General features: G+C 25.9%; 1 protein-coding gene across 1 annotated transcript; it reads left to right on the top strand.

Moving 5' to 3' along the window:
* The first annotated feature begins 9,583 nt into the window (after nucleotides 1-9,583).
* Nucleotides 9,584-13,870, top strand: LOC107624141 (indole-3-pyruvate monooxygenase YUCCA6). The gene is made up of 4 exons (XM_016326601.3): nucleotides 9,584-10,570; nucleotides 11,603-11,851; nucleotides 12,486-12,608; nucleotides 12,872-13,870. Exons 1-4 carry the CDS (start codon nucleotides 9,851-9,853, stop codon nucleotides 13,103-13,105), a joined length of 1,326 nt encoding a protein of 441 aa, XP_016182087.1. The 5' UTR covers nucleotides 9,584-9,850; the 3' UTR covers nucleotides 13,106-13,870.
* The last annotated feature ends 7,932 nt before the right edge of the window (nucleotides 13,871-21,802 follow it).

Genomic DNA, 21,802 nt, shown 5'->3' with positions numbered 1-21,802 from the left:
AGTTATGTAAATCGATTTTACTTTTTAAAATAATCCAAAATAAACTATAAATACTGTTTTTTAATTAGGGCCCTTTTAATTATCCAATAGTCTATCATAAAAATTAAATAGATATATAAGTATCTCATTTACATTTTAAATAAAATTGAATAAAAAAATTTAATACGTATCTCGTTTAGATCCTAAAAAAAATTAAATTAAATGTCCTTCTACGACCGTAAGAATTTTAATCAGGTTAGGATTACTGCATCCATAGCACCATCACAAATAAAAATAAATAAATTATTATTTATTAAAATTGTATTAATTTAATAAAATTAAAAATTATTCAATAAAATTATTTATTGTATCATTTCAATAATTTTATCAAATTTAATTTTAATGAATATAAAATTAATTTATATATTTTATGAATTAAATATTAATGCTTAAATCTTTTATATTAAAATTTATAATGATTAATCAAATTATTTAAGTTCAATTATTTTTTATGATAAAAAAATAAAACGAGGACTCATATTATATTTGTACAAATAACAACGCTAAAAAAATTATATAAGATCAATAATTTAGAGCTAAGTATTAATTTCTCGTAGAGCTTTTTTTGTTTTGTCATACTTAGGATGTAAACGGGATATATATTAATTTTTTTTAGTCAATTTTATTTAAAATTGTAAATAAAATATTTATATATCTATTTAATTTTCATGATAGATTATTGGATAATTAAAAAGACAGTATTTATAGTTTATTTTAGATTATTTTAAAAAGTAAAATCAATTTACATAACTCATCTAAGTTGATGTTTTAACAATTTTCTAATAAAAAATATTAAATATTTTTTGATTAATTTTATAATTATTATTATTATTATTTTCGACATTAATAGACTTTTTTAATATTTTTTTATATTTTTTTATTTATTTTTTTATAGTGTAAACAATATATATATATATATATATGGAATAAATAATATTACATTAATTAATAAATATTCTTATAATAATATATTTTGATAAATAAAATATTTAATTAATTTATTTAAAATATTTTTCAACATTTTTATTATTATAATAAACTATTATAATAAAATTTTTATTATATTACTTTAATTTAATCTTTCTTTTCTCTTTTTCATTTAAAAAAAATAGTCTCCAATCAACAATTAACACATAAGGATAACATAACATGTTGATTTTTTTGATAAGCACCATAGAATCTTCCTTTATTTAATACAATAAACTCTATTATAGACCTGCACAATAAAATACACCTTAAACAACTTTAGACTTTAATTCATCCAAATACAATGTTTTGTCATCATAAAAAATGTGATTATTGTTTTTTAAACTCGACAAGGAGATAGGAATTTTTTTTGTTTTATAATTAATTATAAAATATTTATACAACTCTAAAAATAAGAAATTGTATGATAATAAATTTTATATTATAATAATATAATAATAATAATAGTATAATAAAACTAATTCTGTTAATTTATTTTTATGTATATTGAAGTATTTGTTTAAGTAAAATTTTTTGACGAGCTATAAGAAAAAAGTCAACTTTTTTTCTTATTTGGTTATGATATAAATGAGTTACATTTAAATTAATAATTGATAAGTAAATAAAAAAATGATATTTATTGCGACACTCAAATAAATTCATAAAGAACTAATCTAAATTTAATATATATAACATAATTTTTTTATTATAAATTTAAATATTAAATTATTATAAATTTAATTAATTAATTATTGAATAATGAATATGATTCAAAAAAGTTAGGAGCTTACAAATTTAAAATTAATTTTAGTTTTCCTCTACCAAAAAATGGCATCCATATATATATATATATATATTCTGGCCAAGTCTTTCTCTTCAATTTGTTACTTTTAAATTAGTGTATATTAATGTGGTTGCGCACTGCTAAAAAAATAACATAATAACTACGGATTTTTCTTGCAAATTTTTTTTAAAAACCACTTTACTGCAAATTTTGCTGTAAATTTTTTTGGAACCTTGGCGTAGGAAAATAAGAGAACATGCATGCATGGTTTTCCTTAATGAAACTTGTGCTGATTTCTTAATGAAACTTTAGAATATTCTCCTTTTACATATTTCGTTTCATTTAAAGATCCTATAAAAAAGTGCTTGCTAAAATTTTCATCTCCAATATTTTAAAACAGTTAAAATCTATGGAGTTTTTTATGGTAAAAAGTTTAAAAATATATTAGGTTTAATTATTTTATTGGTCTCTATAATTTTACTAAATTTTTAGTTAGGTTCTTATATTTTTTTTATTTTCAATTGGGACCTTATGTCCTTATCATCCTACTTTTAATTTTGTAATTAGGTCTTTTTCATATTAAAAATATTAAAATTAACATCAGAATATTTTTTCCAAAATACATGCAGTCAAAGATCTAACTAGGTTTTTAATTATGAATACCTTCAATTTACAAAAAAAAATATTCAATTAACTCTAATATTTTTTACACTAAAAAAGAACTAATTATAAAACTAAAAGCAATGTAAGAACTCAATTGAAAAGAAAAAAAGTATAAAAATCTAATTACAAATTTAGTAAAATTATAAGGATCAATAAAATAATTAAACCAAAATATTATGTATTAAAGTTTCAAAACCTAATTATATTATATTAAATATATATAATATTTAATTACTTTTTGAAATTGAAAATAACTGATATTGATATTCAGAACTAAATACAGAAGCAATAGGAAAAGTACAAATTGAAATTTAAGCTCAATTCAAGATAAGATTAACATTATATTATATAATCTAATTTTAGTTTTTTTTTTCCTTCCTTTTTTTGATTAAAATCATAAATACGCAATGTTTAATTTATTAATATTCATAAGTAAAACTAATCTTTTTTTTGGGAATATAAGTAAAACTAATCTAAAATTGAAATGAATAAATAGGCATTAATTTAAATAAAAGTATATAGTTTGTGAAGTATCGATGAATCATCTTCAATAAGTTTGGAAAACAGAGTTTACTTAAGTGTCCATCTATATATGCCATTATTTTAGAATATTTTCCTTCTTATTATTGTATTTTTCAATAATATTTAAATCTCTGACATAATATTGGTCATTTAAATCTATGACAAGTTTGTGAATAATTAATAACAATAATTAATAAGAGTATATATGTATTGCATGTCAAGGTATAGAGTATAAATGTCGGTAATGACTTCACTACTGGAGACGTAGTATTCATGTCACAAATGAAAATGGATATAGACATAATTTATTGAATAAAAATAATTATATAATTTTCACCACATTTTATTTAGTGTGTATTTTAAAAATAATCACAACTATTCATAATTTTTTTGTTTTTTTATAAATTTTAAATACTATATTCCATAAAAATTAATTTAAATCTTTTATATGAAATATATTTTAAATATATACAATTTTAAAATATATATTTTTTATTAACATCGAGTGAAAATGTTAAAAAAGTACACAACCACTCTATCTATATATATACTCAATTATATTAATTATATAATAAAATCAATTATTAGTATAAAATATATATTAAAATATAAAATACACATTAAAAATAAGTTAAACTATATGTATATTTATTTATAAATACATAAATATACAATGTTAATTTTAGTGATTAATTTTAATGTATAAATAATATTTTTAAATATATATTAAGATCAACATCGATGGATCCTTCTTCAGCCATACAGAGAATGCATGTAAGTTGTGGAGAAATATTCCGTAATCAGTTGAGAAAGTTTGTCACAAATTTCTCTTGTAATCTAGGCAGCTACTCCATCATGTAAGCTGAGTTATGAGGTATTATTAGAGGTTTCGAGATCGCGGTGGTTAATAAGTTCTGGTATGTGATTGTTGAGTCGGACTCTGAAATGATAATAAATTTTATTAAAAATAAATGTTCGGCCCAGCATTTTTGTACAACACTCTTTGAGGATGTTGCTATTTTTGTGAGAAGAATTTCTTAAGTGAGTTGGAACCATATTCTTCAGAAAGCGAATTCGGTGACAGATATTTTCGCTAAAAAGAGACATGATCTATCGTATGAGCTCCATATTTTTTATGCTCTCCCTCCAGATATAACTCATGTTCTCTCTTTAGATGCTTTCAGCTCTCTCAGATTGAGAATGTAACTAGTTGATTTTTTTATTGGGGTCTTTAATCTCTCTACTCTATCAAAAAAAGAAAGATATATAATAAGATTATTATTAATAAAAAATTTAAATTTTTTTAATAAATACATTAGAAACTAAAAATTTTTTGTATTTCTAAAAAAAAAATTAAAATTATAATTTTAACACATGTCCTTAGAGCACAAGATATATATATATATATATTAATAACCACCTACAATGTCATGCCTTGGGATGGCCCTCTTTATTCCAAGTCATCAATATATATATATGGCCTTCATTTGTGTGTAGTTATTGTCTTGATATCCTTTTCCAATGATTAGGTCACTCGTATTAGGGAGTTCAAGGGCCTCTAGTATCTACCATTTAATGAGTTACTCAATTTGCAATAAACTCAAATTATTGCTTTCTCATGAGACCCTACATTTTGTTTTAAAAAATAATATTTTATATAATTTTTTTTACAATAAATTAAATATGTAAAATATGGAATCATATAAATCGTAAATTCGTTAATCCAACAGAAATTTTTAGAATTGATTAACTTATTTAAAATTTTAATATATAAAAATTTTAAAAGTTAAATTAAGATTTTAGTTACATTATCTACATTAATATTAGTCTTAGTTTGCAAAAAAAAAAAAAAGAAAGAAAAAAGCATTTGCTTTTGTATGAATAGTGGAATATATTATATTATAAGACAATAATATTCTCTAAACTTATTATTCTGAACATCTTTTTTAGTAAGGGAAAATTAAAATTGATATTTTTCATTCATCCATTTTTTTCCACCTTAGATTTAAGAGGTGTCTAATCAAAAGTGAATATCGATTTTGAAGTACAAGCAATAATACTTTTGTTAATTTTAAGTAGTTCGAATTATATATATTTTCCTCGTGACAATTATGTAGTTTAACTTTTGAAAATACTAGCAAAAATTTAGCTACTATATATATATATATATATATTTTAAATAATTGACTACTAGAATAATTAAATCTGATATATATATATATATATATATATATATATATATATATATATATATAATAAAATAACCAAATATATTAAAGTAGAACAATCAAATTTTTGATAGTAGTACGATTAAATTTTTCTATAAACATCAAATACATATTTTTATACCGATTTTTTATATTTATGTGGCATTTGTAAATAAGAATGATAGAGTTGAGCAAGCATCTAAAACAATTAAATCTAAACCTAATTAAAGAATTTTAGAGAGTGCATGTATGTTATGATATTGAGAAGTATTTGAATTTGAACTAATTTATTCGAATAATAGCTCAATTTGATATCTGAAATTTTACGTCTAGAGTTACTCAACTGTAATCGACTTGACATGAAGTTATTTTTAGATGGATGATACGTATTACCATTTAGTTTAAAAAAAATTGATTTATTTTATACAAATAATTTAATTAAAAAATCAATTGATATAGTTATAATGTTAGATTTTTCACCGTATTTTATTTTAAAAACAAATTGACTAATTTAAATTGAGAAATTATAATTAATTGTTTACTATATAATATTTTTTTAACTAAAATTATAATTAAAAATTATTAAAAAAATAAAATTATCTAATATATTGAACCAGCTCAATATTAATCAGATTTTTTATTTCTAAAAATCATGTTATTTTTCAGGATTTATTTTTTTTACTGTGTTTTCATAAAGTTTGTACAAAATTCACCTATCACATTGACTAAACTTATTTATTTATGTAAAGTTTGATTATGCACTCAACAAACTTGTTTACGTTTTAATACGATTTGAACTGTATTAGTATATTTTTACTTTTTAATCAATTTAACTTTATTTAAATAATTAGAATTTTAAATTATAAAATTTGTATTAGTTTATAATTTAAAATTTAAATAGATATAATTTAAATTAATGATTTATAAAATTGTATGTATCCGTATTATTGTACTCAATTAATTTTTTAATTAAATTATTTATATAAAATAAATTAATTTTTTTTAAACTAAATGATAACACGTGTCATCCATAAAAAACAACTTCATATGAAATCGACTGCAAGTTAGTTTCTGCTTACTCAATTTGTCCCTTTAAACTTCAATTGAGATAAATAATTATAAAATTTATTCGACGAACCAATTCAATAACTCAAATTTAACCATATAACTAATTTGGTTCCTCAATGAAATCAAGCATGCCATGTTATCATGACATGAGGTGACCGAAAGATCAAATTGGGTTACGATGTCAAATTTCGCGGTTAATTGAAGATTGAAATACCAAATTGAATCTACTTTAAAAAAAAACACTATTTTAGAAAAATAAAAAATTTTAAAAGCAAATGATGTCTCTTTTAAAATTTGGAAGACCAAATTGAATTTTTATACTGTTTAATTTTCTATTCTTTGGGTGAGAAGTGAGAACATGTTTTTTTTATTCCATTCTATTTAGAAACAAACTTTTATATATATATATATATATATATATATATATATATATATATATTAGTTTCTTATGATATTTTTTAATTCAACAGGATAAGAATTAATTTTGTTATAAATTAGAATTCTAATTAAAAATTTATTATTAATTAATAAATTATTACCTATACAAAGTAAGATTCGAAACGGATTAAAACAATTATACATATATTGTTACAGTTACAGAGTTCTGTTCATGCAAGGGTTTAACACTTAACTAATCCGTATTTTAGAGTAGACCGGGTGTGACATGTCATTGCGAAAGCCTAATTCTTATTCTTTCTTTATTTGGTAAACATTAAGTCGTAATTCTATCTCAACATTTATTGAGCGGATTCTCCAATGAATTCGAAAACGAAGTCCTACTTCTTCTAACTGAATTCTCCGCTTTGAATTTTAAATGGACTTGTGTTTTTATTTTATTTTTTTCACGTCTAACCTTTTTCTAAAAAAAATTATCTTAATATAACAAGTTTGATTATTCTTTTACGAAATGTTTAATTATTTTTATGTTGATTATTTTGTTAAAAAAAAGTTAAATAATGTATATTAATATACACAAATATCTACTAATTAATTTGATTTGCATATGAATTGTTTTACTTTCAATTATATATACTGCGAGTCCTTCTAAGTATTAAATAATAATTGACTGTTTTTCATATTCCTTGTATGAAATTATATAATAACTTAATGATTTAATTACACTGTTGGTTTTATAGTTTTGTGAAATTTTTAATTAGATTTTTATACTTTTTTTTCTTTTAATTAGATTCTTATACCAAATTTTTTTTAATTAGGTCCCTCTTAGTAGTAATTGACTTAATTATATAAAGACCTAACTAAAAAAAATTGGTGCAAGAACTCAAATAAAAAAAAAAAGTATAAAAATTCAATTAAAAAAATTTGGTACAAGAACTCAATTAAAAGAAAAAGAAGTATAAAAACCTACTTAAAAATTTTATAAAATTATAAAAACCAACAGAATAATTAAACATAACTTAATTTAACTTGGAAGATATCTTTAGAAAATAATGATAGTTATTTATTTATTTGTTTATTTTGTGTGGTATTGCATCCAACGCAAGTTGAGTCGCTACTCATTTCACATCGGCCATAATAACTGATAAGGATGATAACTATTCACCAGCTTAAATCTTGTAGATAATTAATTAATTATTACTTCCATTCATGCCGTTTTTCATTTTTTGCTAACCAATAAAACTGATCTAATAATAATAATTTACAAATTACAATCCCCCACCCTCTCCAATAAATCTCTTTCTAATTCATATTGACGTACATAGTGACGTTTCCATTTGGGGATTAAATTAATTAAATCCAAAATTAAATATGTGTAATCCTTGAACTTTTTATGATTCTTGTGTATACTAATTAATTTATTTCTTTTGGGGCGGGGGGCGGGGGGCGGGGGGGGGGGGGGGGGTGCAAGATTCTGTGTATTTAGCATTTTGTTTAAATTAATAAACAAGTCCCCACTAATGTGCCTTCTCTTTTTACCTTTCTCCCCAAGTAGTCAGTATCAACTTAGAAGTTATAGGAAACATTTTAAGTGCATCGGGAGTACCGGTGCTTTAGTTGTTTTAACCGTTGATCTGAATTATAAAAAATATATATAATATATATTAATTGAAATCAACGGTTAAAATAATTGGTGTACCGGTATTCTTTGGTGCACTTGAAATGTTTCCGAAATTATATACCAAATTAAATTATAAAGGCATTAAAACTCAATTTGGGTAAAAAGCTTAATTAAGTTTTTTTTTGAAAAAATAGTTTAAACAATAAATAACTATATTAAAAGTAATTTATAAATAAATTATTTTGTGTTTGAATTTTTAAGAAGTATGATAAGAAAAATGATAAAAAATAGTAGTATGATAAGAAAAGTCATTATTTTTAACTTCTCTATAAGTTCTTAAGTAGTTTCTTAAGAAACTACAATTTAATTTTAAAAATTACACCAGACATTAATACTACTATGTTTTATAAGTTAAAAACTCAAAAAAATTACTTTTAAAATTTCTCAAATGCACCTTAAAGGATGGGGAGGAGTTGAGACTTGAGAGTAGAACATTCAATTTCAAATGATAGAGGTAAGTTGTGGATTCAACTATACATACATAATAAATAACTATTGTTAAATTATATATTTAATTGTGAGTTTAATTTTAATGTGTTCACATATAAATATTTTACGTAATTATTTAATTATATATTTTTTTATATGATTATTCACACAAATAATATAAAAGTAGTTATTTTTTTACATATAAATAATATATCAAAATTAAACTAAAAAATAATTAATTTTGTTCGATCAACAATTAACCAAGATAGAAAAACTTGAGATGTTTCGTAAAATTATAAAATAAACTAAATACATAAAATTATAAACAAAATTTAAACTAAAAATTATCCGACTCAGTAAAATTTCTGTAGAATTAGTTAACTTATTCAAAATTAAAATATAAAAAATTCTGCCGAATTAAATGAAAATTCTATTTACTATGCAATTATTTACTGCTAGTGTACTAGTAAAGAGCATAATACTTTGAAACACAAAATAATTACTCATGTGAAGTTATTTTTATATAAAAATAAAGATAAAAATCATGAATATTTTGGGATAAATTATCATGTAACAATTTTTAACTCGGGTGTTGGCACAAAAGACAACACTAACTGGGTAGTAACTAGTAAGTAGTAACTTGTATACATACTAGCATTATATTCCAATAAATAGTAACGTGACTGTTAGACGATTGATTTGTAAATTAAAATTTATAAAGAGAGAAAAAAGAAAAAAACATACTGGAGGAGGGTCCACGGTAACAAGAGAATTGTTAGATGAAAAAAAAGTATATATAAATTGAGAGAAGAGAGGGAGAGAGATATCAACATCGTTCTGGTTCAATTCTCGCAGTCTCTCTCTGTGATGAATGCTGACATACCCCCTTACTCCCTCTTCCGATCCTTCCGCTTAACCCTCTCTTCATTTTGAAACCACATTCTTCCTTCTTTCTCACAATCTGGATAAGCTCTCTTATCTCGTTAATCCTAATCGTAATCCTAATCATAATCAAAATCAAATTTAAATTACTTACCATTCACACTCGCTCCTCAACCACAAAACCTTTGCTTCATTAATATCATTTTCCCTCTCATGGACTATTGTAGCGAAAGAGAGACAGAAGGAAAGCAAGCGCACGATCCTCTATTCATAGCAATGAAAAATTGTGGTTATAAATCCAGGTCCTTAACAAGGAATAAGAATAGAAAGGAATGGATTGAAGGTCCGGTGATTGTGGGAGCCGGACCTTCCGGACTGGCCACGGCAGCATGCCTCAAAGAAAAAGGCATCCCGTCCGTAATCCTGGAGCGATCCAACTGCATAGCTTCCTTGTGGCAGTTAAAAACCTACGACCGCCTTCACCTTCACTTGCCCAAGCAATTCTGCGAGCTTCCATTGATGGGATTCCCTCCAGATTTTCCCACCTATCCAACCAAGCAGCAGTTCGTACAGTACTTGGAGGACTATGCGGACCGGTTCGGGATTAGGCCGCGGTTCAATGAGACCGTGGACCGAGCCGAGTTCGACTCCAGAATTGGGATGTGGAAGTTGATCACTAGTGGCGGTTCAAGTACTGAGTACACGTGCCGGTGGTTGATCGTGGCCACCGGCGAGAATGCGGAGGCAGTGGTGCCGCAGATTGAAGGGATTCAGGAGTTTCAAGGGGCTATAAGGCACACGAGTTTGTATAAAAGTGGAGAAGAATTTAGAGGGAAGAAGGTTTTGGTTGTTGGATGTGGAAATTCCGGCATGGAAGTTTGTTTGGATCTTTGTAACCATGATGCTGCTCCTTCACTTTGTGTTAGAGATTCAGTGAGTTCAAAACTTTTTTCTATTTCCTTCTCTTCTTCTTTCTTCTTTTCTCACTTCTTCCACTAAATTGTGCTAACTTGCACAGTTGTGTCAGTTATGCTAGTTTTTCTTTTATGTTGCTCCTGATTTGGAATTTCTGGTTTTAAATGAAAAGAAAGAAAGAAAGCAAGCTAGTTTAAGTGTTTGCAAGAAGAGCCTCCTCCACTTTTTTGATCCCGCTATAGTGTGCCTTTTTAATGGACTTTGCGACTTTTGTCAAATTTTCGAAATATAGACAAATTTTTATTTTTTGTTTCTAGATTTTGGTAAACTTCTCAGATAGAAGAATAATCCATTTTGCTCGTGCAAAAGTTTTCAACTTTGAAACATTAAAAAAAAGATGGTTGTGTTTAAGGTTCTTTCCAGTTTCTACACATGATGAAAGCTTCAACTTTTCAAGTTTCAACTCTTCCTCCCTCCCAATTGGAAAAAAAAATGTAGCCTTTGATTCTGTCCATTCTGAGAAAAAAGAGAAGGAAATTTATTTATTATATATATAGTAGAATTAGCCATAACAAGGTTCAAGTTCAAAGGATTATGTATAGTTTTAAAATGATTTAGAAAACAAAAGGCTTTATAAACAGTCGCACTAATAATCCTCGATAACCCAAATATCAAAATTTGATCTTCCACTTTCATTGGGATTCACAAGCATGCGCATCATGGTTATGAGTAATAATAATAATGATAACTGATTTTTATTTTTATTTTTTAATTAATTTCTTTTTGCTCTTCTTTCATAGACCTCTCATTAAAAGCATAAGACCATGGCTTGCAACTAATTAGGCCACAAATAACTTTCAACCTTTTTTAATTTTGTTGACGGAAATAATTATATGACTGTAAAACGTTTTGTACTGTGAATATATTAAAATTAAATTTATTTTTTACAATTTTATACTAATAGTTGATTAGAACATAGTATGAAAACTTTTTATTTATTTTTTTCAAAATTTTTTCTAATTTGAATTATTTTTGGGTTGAACTTTGAAGGTACACATCCTACCACGAGAGATGCTGGGAAAATCAACTTTTGGGCTGTCCATGTGGTTACTGAAGTGGTTCCCATTGCGACTTGTCGATCGGTTCCTCCTGATCGTGTCATGGCTCATGCTAGGTGACACTTCGCGGTTCGGTTTGGATCGGCCTCGTTTGGGTCCCCTCGAACTCAAAAACCTCTCCGGAAAGACCCCTGTCCTAGATGTGGGTACCCTTGCCAAGATTAAAGGTGGAGACATTAAGGTACTTCCCACCATTTCCTTTAACAAAAATCAACTTCAACTTTGCTTTCTCTTTTTTATTTTTCACTAATTATGTATGTGCCCCCCAAATCTTTGTTTTCTTAGGGGTCGCAAATATCTTTAATTTGACCTTGCTTTTATATACTTAATCCAGTGATGGTATTTACTCTTTTTTTAGTAGAATTTTGTTAATAGGTTGAATAATATTAAAATTTTTAATTTTTTAATAATTTAACAAGTTTATTTACACACTTATTCTTCGCAAAATTCTTTTTATATTGTATTTGTATATAACTTATTTTTAATATATATTTATATTTTAATGTGTATTTTATACTAATAACTAATTTTAATAATTGATTTAATTTTAGTGTGCACTTAGTATAATTGTATTGATAAATCGGAGCAATAATGAAATGACCCCTTATTTCCCCTCATTGCATGATCTTCAATCAAATCATGTGCCGAAACTAAAGGTTTGGATTTTGAAAAAGGAAAGAAAGAAAGAAAATGTTGATTGGATTCATGATTGTGTTACAAGTAACTTTCACAAAGATATTGGTTGTTGTTTGGACTCAGACATAAAATTAAACATGAAATCTAAGTTATGTCAAACTCAAAATTGGGGTGTGTAGGTGCGTCCAAGCATAAAGCGGCTAAAACGTCACACTGTGGAGTTTGTCGATGGAAGAATAGAGAATTTTGATGCCATCATTTTGGCAACTGGTTACAAAAGCAATGTACCCTATTGGCTAAAGGTAGGCATTTTTGTTTTTATTTTTTATCATTTCTTTTTTGTTTTGGTTTCATATATTAAGGACAACTTGCTTAGCAACTTTATTTTCAAATGAAATTGGTATAGAATAATAAGTACATGGTGTTAATTAACTCATGACTCTTATGCATTTTTTTTTGAGATAGTAAACAACTAAGTCAAATATTTACATAATATTATATAAAACTTAAATAAGAAAAATACTAATGAATTTGACATGGTATTGAACTATTGATTTATGAGCAGGAAAATGATATGTTCTCAAAGGAAGATGGTTTCCCAATGAAGCCATTCCCAAATGGGTGGAAAGGAAGGAATGGACTCTATGCTGTGGGTTTCACCAAAAAGGGACTACTTGGTGCATCCATTGATGCAAAGAGAATAGCTCAAGACATTGAGAGGTGTTACAAACATGAGGCAAATAATCATAATGCTAATAATGCCTTCTCTCTCTCACTTTTCCCTCAATCAAATTCATAGAAAAAAAGTTTTGGGGTCAAAAAAGTCAAATCACAAATGGGGGAAGAGTTTTCTCATCAATTGAGAAAGAAAGTGATGAAGTTATAGTACATGGATGAAATTAAGGGGGGAGAGAAAAAAAAGATTCCTTTTTTATGATGATGATGATGATGATGATGATGCTATATGGTACTATAACTCATCACTCATATGATCATGTGCACACTATATGCTAGTACAAAAAAAAACATGGTGTGCTAGCTCTTCCTCCTCCAATTAATCAATCCATAAATGGAGAAAAAGTGGGGGCAAATTAAAGCAAAAAGGAAAAAAGTTTTGAGGAATTTACTAAAATGCCCTTGAACTTATTTTTCAATGATTCATCATCTACCGACTTGGGGTTGAAAAGGAGTTATAATTGAATTGAAGTTGAAGGAAAAGAAGAAGTTATATATGGCTTCTTTACACATTATTTTTTTTCCTTTCACTTGGGGGGACCTTAGCTCTCTATGAGTCTTGTAAATTGTTACCCTTTTGTTTCCCTCCTAAGTAGGTTTTGACTTTCAAGAAAGAAAAGAGAGAAGTTTATGAATGAATGCATAAGAAAGTGTGGGGTTGTGGAGAAAAGTGTCTGGTATGTGATTGAGAAAGAAGTGATTGCGGGTTAACCTATATTTCCAATTTTTTTTTTTAATTTTTGTTTTTGGTATAAAGTATAATAACATTTTTTTTGCCAATATGGCATTATGAATGGGTATAATGTATATATTATTTTGGTTTGAGTTTTTTTCTTTACCATAATTATTTTGTTAAATAAAGAAAGCAAAAAAATCAATTATAATAATAAAAAATAATAATAGAAGAAAAACCTTTATTCTTTATTTATTTATTTTGTTACATGTGCCATTTCCTTTTAATTTATTATCACTACTTATTCCATGCAATTTCATTTTCGAAATGATTTCATTCTCCATGCAAGAGTGAGGACCACCCCCTTAACTTATATAAAGGAATATGCGTTTTGAAAACAAGTGATATTGCAGAGAATTGCAGTAGAATTGTTGAAATATTTATTAGCTATATTCCCTCTCCCACCAACTTCATTAAATTAACACCAATTCACAAGAAGCAAGAAATTCAATTCAAGCAACAAGGGATGACTAGGACTATGTGTATAACAATGTATGGCTTGGCTTTGTTGTAGCAATTAAGCACCCTTTAGTTTTTTGAAGGGTTATACATTGCCAATTTTCTTTTAATTTTCTTTTTAGGGGTATTTTTGGAAATTGACATAATGTTTTTAGATATACATAGAATGATAGAAATGTTGATTTTCAGATATAGCAACCAAACTTTTGAAGGTTTTATATATATTAATTATTTTTTTAATTAAGTTACATATTAAAAAAAAGTAATTACCTGTATAAGGATATGTTTTATTTTAGAATTTATATATTCAAATTTATAATAGAATATTATAAAGTTAAACTTTATTTATATGTAATATAATCAAATTTTAATCAGACCAATAATACTCAAACTTTATAAATTGTATAATCAAATAAAATTTATATTTAAAATAAAACACAAATAAAAGTATAAAAATAAAGTAATGAATGCTTTTTGAAATTCAAAAAAGTTTGATTATGCTATTGTGGAAAAGTTTGATCATTATGTTATATAAAATTTAATTATTCTATTGTGATAAGTTTGATTATTTTAGTAGTTGAATACTTTATTAACAAAATTTATAAACAATATATATAAAATATACATAAATATATGGTGGTAACTGATTTATTGTAATTATAGAAAATAATTATTAATTTTTTCTCTTTTTACAACTATTGTTTTTCAGCTCCAAAAATGAAAGCCGAGTATAATGTTTTGTTAGAAAGAAAGCATATTTATAGAGTTAATATTCAATTAGGTCTTAGAATTTGTATGAGTTTTAATTTAGCCTTTAAAATTTTAATTATTTTTTTTAATCTCTAAATTTTACAAACATGACTATATTAATTTTTAGGATAATTTTTGGTATACAAATATTAATGGAACGTTGACATAGATAATCAAATGTCATTCTAGAACTTATAAAATGATTTCATTTTGATTTTGGTAATCAAATAGTTAAAAAATAATATCATATCACATGCTTTGAAATTAGAGAAAAAGTTTCCATAAACACCATTTACGATGTTATTTTGAAGCTATTTGAGTACTAAAATTAAAATCACATTATTTTACAGAATCTAACGTAACATCTAACTGTTTACATTAGTATTTTATTAATGTTTGTGCGTCAAAAATTAACATAAATTATGTTTATAAAATTTAAAGACTAAATAAAAATAATTAAAATTCTAAAAACTAAATTAAGATTCACTTACAAATTCGTACACTAAATTAAATATTATCTCTATATTCATACATATAAAACAACGCAATAACCCAGTTTGTTTTTACCCAAATAATCACGTTGATTTAATCCGATCTTAACAGAAAATGTTACTTGTATAACAAAATTCAATTTTTGGTCAACCTTTAATATTATTTAATTTTTTTTAATTAAAATATATTCTTATTTTTTAGGATACACATGCATTTATATTTAAGATTAATTTAAATTTTAAAAATGCCAATAATTTATAACTCAAATGACATAGTCTTTTCATACTTAATTAAGAGGTTGCGGGTTCGAAATGGTAAAAAAAATTTAAATTTTAAAAATTAAAATTTCTCTAACTTCCTACCCACTTCATAGTTAGTTATTATTTCCTTTTTTTATGTTTCTTCTCTTTCTGTAATACAGTTTTTTCTTTCTGCAGAAAAAAAGAATTCAAAATCAATGTGCATTTAGAAAAAAATTAATCTCTTATTGTATCTTTGATAAAATACAGAATCTGTTTTACGACTTTTTAGTGATGAATGGTCGAATATAATTATATACACAAACTATTTTTAATATTATAACAAACTCTAACAAATTGAACGACATAACTTAGAATTTTCAAAAGATTCAGAATGATCGAAATGCAATTTTAGAGTTTATTACAACCCTTGCGGTGGTTGTAATTTCTTTTTCAATTGTAACACATCTAAAATTATTAAGTTATACAAAAAATATTTTTGAAACACATTTAAAATTATAAATCTAAAATTTAAATTTAAACATTAAAAAATAATTGTAACACATCTAAAATTATGAAGTTATACAGAAAATATTTTTGAAACACATCCAAAATCATAAATCTAAAATTTAAATTTAAACATTAAAAAATAATTGTAACACATCTAAAATTATGAAATTATACAAAAAATATTTTTGAAACACTTCCAAAATACAGAAATTGCACATGCAAAAATAATTTAACATTGCAATATATATAAAATTCTTTTCAGGTCATTTTATTCGATTTTTTATTTCAAAAAAAATAAAAAATATATACAGAATAATAAAAAAAAGTAATAGTGTCAGAGGCCCATCCAAACCTTAGGTAAGTTTTTGGCGTGGACGAACGGCGACGAAGATGAGTGTTGACGAAAGGGAATGCAGCGTTATGAATGAACGTCGAGGAGGAGCAAGAAAGCGTCGAGGATGAGCGCGGAAGAGGAAGGTGGCGCGGATGAACGGCAGCAGAGGGTGACTTCTCTGGGTTTCGATGTGCGCCTCTGGATTTTGAATGTGGGGCAAACGTGACTTCTCTGCTTCTTTGAGTGTTTTGTACGGGTTTAGTTAATAATTAGATGATTTAAGGTTTATTTTAGAATTTTAAAATTAAAATTTTAAATTTTAAATAATTTAATTTTTAGATATATATTTAAATTATAATATATTAATAATTAAATATATTAAATCTAACATAGAAATTTAAAATTTAAATTTTAAATTTTAAATTTCAGTTTTATTTAGTTTGTATTTTAAATATGTATTTAATTTTAAAAAGACACTAAATCTATTCATAATTTTTAGATAATGTTTGTTTTAATTTTTTTTAAATTATTGTAGTAAAAGATTGAATATTGTACCATTTTTAAAAAATACCTAATTAAATTGTTTCTTAACTTATGCTGTCGTAGTATTAGTTAATATGTTAGAATTTCTTAACCCAAAATTATTCATGATAAATTATTATATATATATATAAGAGCGAAAATATATATATCTAAATTTTTGAACATGATTGAAAGTGTTTAACTTTTAGAATTTTTTGATTTTCCTCGATCAAAATCTATCAAAATTTTATTTTAGGTTGAATATATAGCAACTCTCTAATAAAATAAGAGTTACAAAATGATTTTAGTATATTGAGACCAAAACCCTAAAATTCTATTTATACTTAACTATTGATTCTTATTAAATCTTGAAGACCTAGGTAAAATAAAATATTTAGTTTATTCTTATTTAAATTTAAATAAAAAATAATAATAATTTATTCTATTTTATATTTATATTTTTAATAATAATTGAGATAAATTACTTATATAATTCATATAATATAAAATAGCTAATATAATTAAAATCAATTATATATATTGTACATAAATCAATTAAAAAATTATAATTTCCTATCATAATAATATTTGTAGATTGATTTTATTACTTCGGTTTGAATTAGACTCATAGTTTGATTATTTTTCATTTAACCTTTATTTTCTAAAAATTTGATTTCTGTTGTTAAACAAAATAAATTATACCTTTTACTTTTAGCAAACAAAATAGTTAACTATAAGTTGTTTAAACTTTTTAACTATTAATTTTGCAAAATATTATTTATACAGAATTTTAGGAAAATTTTCTCAAATAAAATAAAAAAATTGTTATTTCTCAAAAACAATTTTTCCGTATTTATTTACTGAGACCCAACTTCTTTAATTGTTTGGACGACGCAATAGCAAATTCGCAAATTTCATGAAAATAGTAAACTCGTCCAGGTTAACAAACTTATTTCTGTTTTTGTACAATTTGGATTGTATATATTTTTATTTTTTAAATTAATATAATTTTATTCATATAATTTAAAATTTAAATAAATATAATTTAAATTAATAATTTAATTTAATTTGATAAAAATAAATATAATAATATTATTATACTCATATAATTAATTATATTTATTTAATTTTAAATTAAAAATTAATATAATATACTATTATACTCGTATTATATTTTCAGTAACTTTACACTCCTAGAGAAATAATAATTATAAGGCCAGTTTAAATTATATGTTTATATGATATATACTTTTAAGGGTGTGAAAAAAATAAAATCTTTAAAAATTCAAAAAGTCCATAGATGTATTTAATTTTCTTTTTAATTATTGGTATAAACCGATCAAAACTTAACAAAGGCCTTTATTATTGGGATTACACTCTTATCAGTTGCCAAGGCCGTGTGGAACAATATATTATATTAGTGTATCAAATTTTGGTAGTAAATTAAATTTAATAGAGTCGCTTTATCATTTGCCAAGTGCGTGCTACTATAATTTGAATTTAATTGATTTGATTTAGTAGTATTTTTACCCTTTTTTTAATAAATCAACTTTAATTAATTTAATTTATTGTGCTCTTAACTAATTTGAATTTAATCCAGTTAATTTTATTCGATTTATATAAAAGAGTACTGCTATATATACAAGTCTTTTTGGCATATAAGTCACTTACTTAACGCGAACGTGAAATCACGTTGTTCTTTTTTGTATCCCGCGTTTCTCCTCTTCCTCCTCCTTTTCCTTCTTCTTCTCCTTTTTCTTTTCCTTCTTCTTTGCGTTTTTCCTCATTTTTCTTCGCGTGTTTCATTTTCATCGTCGTTTTTTATTACTGTTGTTGTTGCATTTTTTTCTCCTCCTCTTTCTATTGATTTTGCAACATTATGTATTTTTTTCTCCTTTGTTTGATTTTTTCCTTCTAAAAAAAATTATGAGAATATGAAATAAGAAGATGAAGAAGAAGCAACAGAAGATGAGGAGGAGAAAGAGGAAGAGTTTTGAATTATGCAAAACTTATCAGCACACATACACCGAAACTTCTTAAACAATACACTCGAATCTCTTCGTGTTACACCCAAATATCTTCGTATTACACCCAAATTTGCTGTAAATACAGAAAAATGTTTCCTCTAATGCTGCATTTTTTTTTCTTCTTTTTTTCCTTATTTCTTTCTTTTTTTTAGTTGGATGAATGTAAGTTTATCATCTTCCAAGAAATTTTACAGCATTATGTGCTTCTTCTTCTTTGTTTGATTTTTTTTTGTTTTTATTCTTATTAAAAGAGTAAAACAAGAAGAAACTTAGGAATGTAAAATAAAAAAAAAAGATGAATAAAAAAGAAGAAGAAGATAGTGATGATGATGAAAAAAAGAAGAAGAAGCACCAGAATATGAGGAGGAGGAAGAGGAAGATTTTGAATTATGCAGAACTTATCAGCACACATACACCGAAAATTCTTAAACAATATACTCGAATATCTTCGTATTACACCCAAATATCTTCGTGTTATACCCAAATTTGCTGCAAATACAGAAAAATGTTTCCTCTAATGCTGCATTTTTTCTTATTTCTTTCTTTCTTTTAGTTGAATGAATGTAAGTTCATCATCTTCCAAGTAATTTTGCAGCATTATGTGTTTCTTCTTCTTTTTTGTTTGATTTTTTTTTGTTTTTATTCTTATTAAAAGATGATGAGTTTGGAAAACTCTAACTTAAATTGATGATGTTCAAACATTATTAACAGCAAAATTATTAATTTATCTTTGATCAATATATGTTTAATTAAAATAATTTTTGCTGTGCAGTTTCCTTTATGGGCCGAATAGAGAAGAACAAATTTAAATAAGCCCATTGGAATAATTCTCATTCAGCCTTGATGTTAAATTATTGTGATCATAGTGGCTGAAACTATGTTTTGTTTAATTGGGCCAAATTGATCCAGTACTTGTTGCAAGCCCAAGTTAAACATATTTTGCCATACACTCCTATGCATGATCCGAAAACAATTCATCAGGAAAGCAAATGTTGATATTTGCCTATGCCCTCCAACGGATCTCAATTCTAACCATGTGATGGATTTCAAATTCATTCAATTATCATTTATTGCAAGGGAACTATGAGAGAGAAATTGACAAATTGATATGATGGTGATTAGCAATGCTACACGCTACTCCACTTAAGGGAAGTAAAAGCAACTCACTTTAATTAATTTATTCAAACACACTTGATTGCTTTTCTTCATACTTTCTTCTCTCTCATCTCTTTCTTTCTCTTCGGTCCTTACACAGCAAACCATGGAGACTTTGAGCTATCAAAAAGAAGGGAAGGCAAGCTACAAGACCATCTCAATGATGGCAAGAAAACATAAAAAAATGTAGTGGCTAAGATCTGCAACCATGAAAGGAAAGATATGGTGATGAGATTTTGGCTCCTCTATACCAAAAATGGAGAAGGAGATTCGGCCAGTAAGGAGAAGATTTTGGAGGAGATGGCTTGTCATTGCTTTTGGGTTCACTCATCACAGAAGGTAGTTAGGGTGGCTACGTGAGGAAGGAAGCAAAAGTGGAGCAGAAGAAGTCATCATCATCATGAAGCATCAAGGGCCAGAAATCCATCTCGGAGAGCAAGCCAAGGATGGAGCGCTCGGATTGATGAAGAGTGATGACCAAGGAAGGACTAGAGGTAATTGCATGTTGGGTTTTGCATGGGTTATCTCTTCTCTCTCTGGCCGAACCGGTTTTTGTTCTTGGAGAAGAAGAAGTTGGCTTGGTTTTTGGCTTCAAAAGTGGAGGCTTCCCTCTTCTATAAAAAGAGAGAACATCCACTGTTTGGAGCAAGGAGAAAGTGTGAGAGTGCAAGGCACATGGTTCTCAGAGCTACCTGAGCTAACAGATTTCTCTTCTCCTTCAATGTATTATGTTTTGTATTTTTCTGTTTAATTTTTTAATGTCTTGAGTCTCATGGAAAAAGGCAAACAGTGAGGTTTGTAAGAAAAAGCCATAGAGCGAAAAAAGGCAGAGAGTGCAAAATTAATAGAAAAAGCCATAGATGTCCTTAGAGTTCCTTTGTTCATCTACACATATTTCATGATTCTGTGGGAATCTCCTTGTAAGTTGGGTTAGCACTTTACAGTATGTAATCAAGAAGATTATAGTGAAATTCCATCATGGTTGTGATGGAGACTGGATGTAGGCTGCACTGCACTTAGCAGCTGAACCAGGATATATCTGAGTGTAATTTTCTCTCTTCTCTACTCCATTTTTGTTTCTACTGCACAGGAGCTAAAACTAAAAATATCTCGTGTCAAGTGACGAGACAAAAATAAAAGTCTCGTGGCTAGGGACGAGAGAAAAATCAAAAAGTCTCCTGAAGACCAGCAAGTGTTACTGAGCGAAAAAGGGGGCTAAGATTCAACCCCCATTCTCTTAGCCACTGAAAATAATCAATTGGTATCAGAGCTTGGTCTCAAAGAGAGCAAGCTTTGCAGCTTGGAGAAAAGATCCAGATGGCAGAAAGCAGTGGCTCTAATCTGGTGTCCTACAACCTTACAGAAGAACAGTCAAGCAACAGACCGCCTCTTTTCAATGGGAAAAACTATACCTATTGAAAAGAAAGAATGAAGATCTTTTTGCAAGCAGTAGACTATAGACTATGGAAGATCATCCTGGAAGGTCCTCAATTTCTAACTAACACAAGTGCTGAAGGAGTAATCACTCTTAGACCAGAAG

Source organism: Arachis ipaensis, chromosome B10, assembly GCF_059453495.1.
Source record: "Arachis ipaensis isolate K30076 ecotype BB chromosome B10, ASM5945349v1, whole genome shotgun sequence".
NCBI classification, from domain to species: domain Eukaryota; kingdom Viridiplantae; phylum Streptophyta; class Magnoliopsida; order Fabales; family Fabaceae; genus Arachis; species Arachis ipaensis.
Note: the sequence above shows the minus strand (reverse complement) of the source record. Positions and strands in the feature narration are given on the sequence as shown.

Excerpts from the sequence above, each read along its gene's own strand:
- LOC107624141 (XM_016326601.3), top strand. The coding sequence starts at position 9,851 with ATGGACTATTGTAGCGAAAGAGAGACAGAAGGAAAGCAAGCGCACGAT. Across the intron at positions 10,571-11,602 it reads CACTTTGTGTTAGAGATTCA|GTACACATCCTACCACGAGA; the intron begins GTGAGTTCAAAA and ends TGAACTTTGAAG. Across the intron at positions 12,609-12,871 it reads ATGTACCCTATTGGCTAAAG|GAAAATGATATGTTCTCAAA; the intron begins GTAGGCATTTTT and ends ATTTATGAGCAG.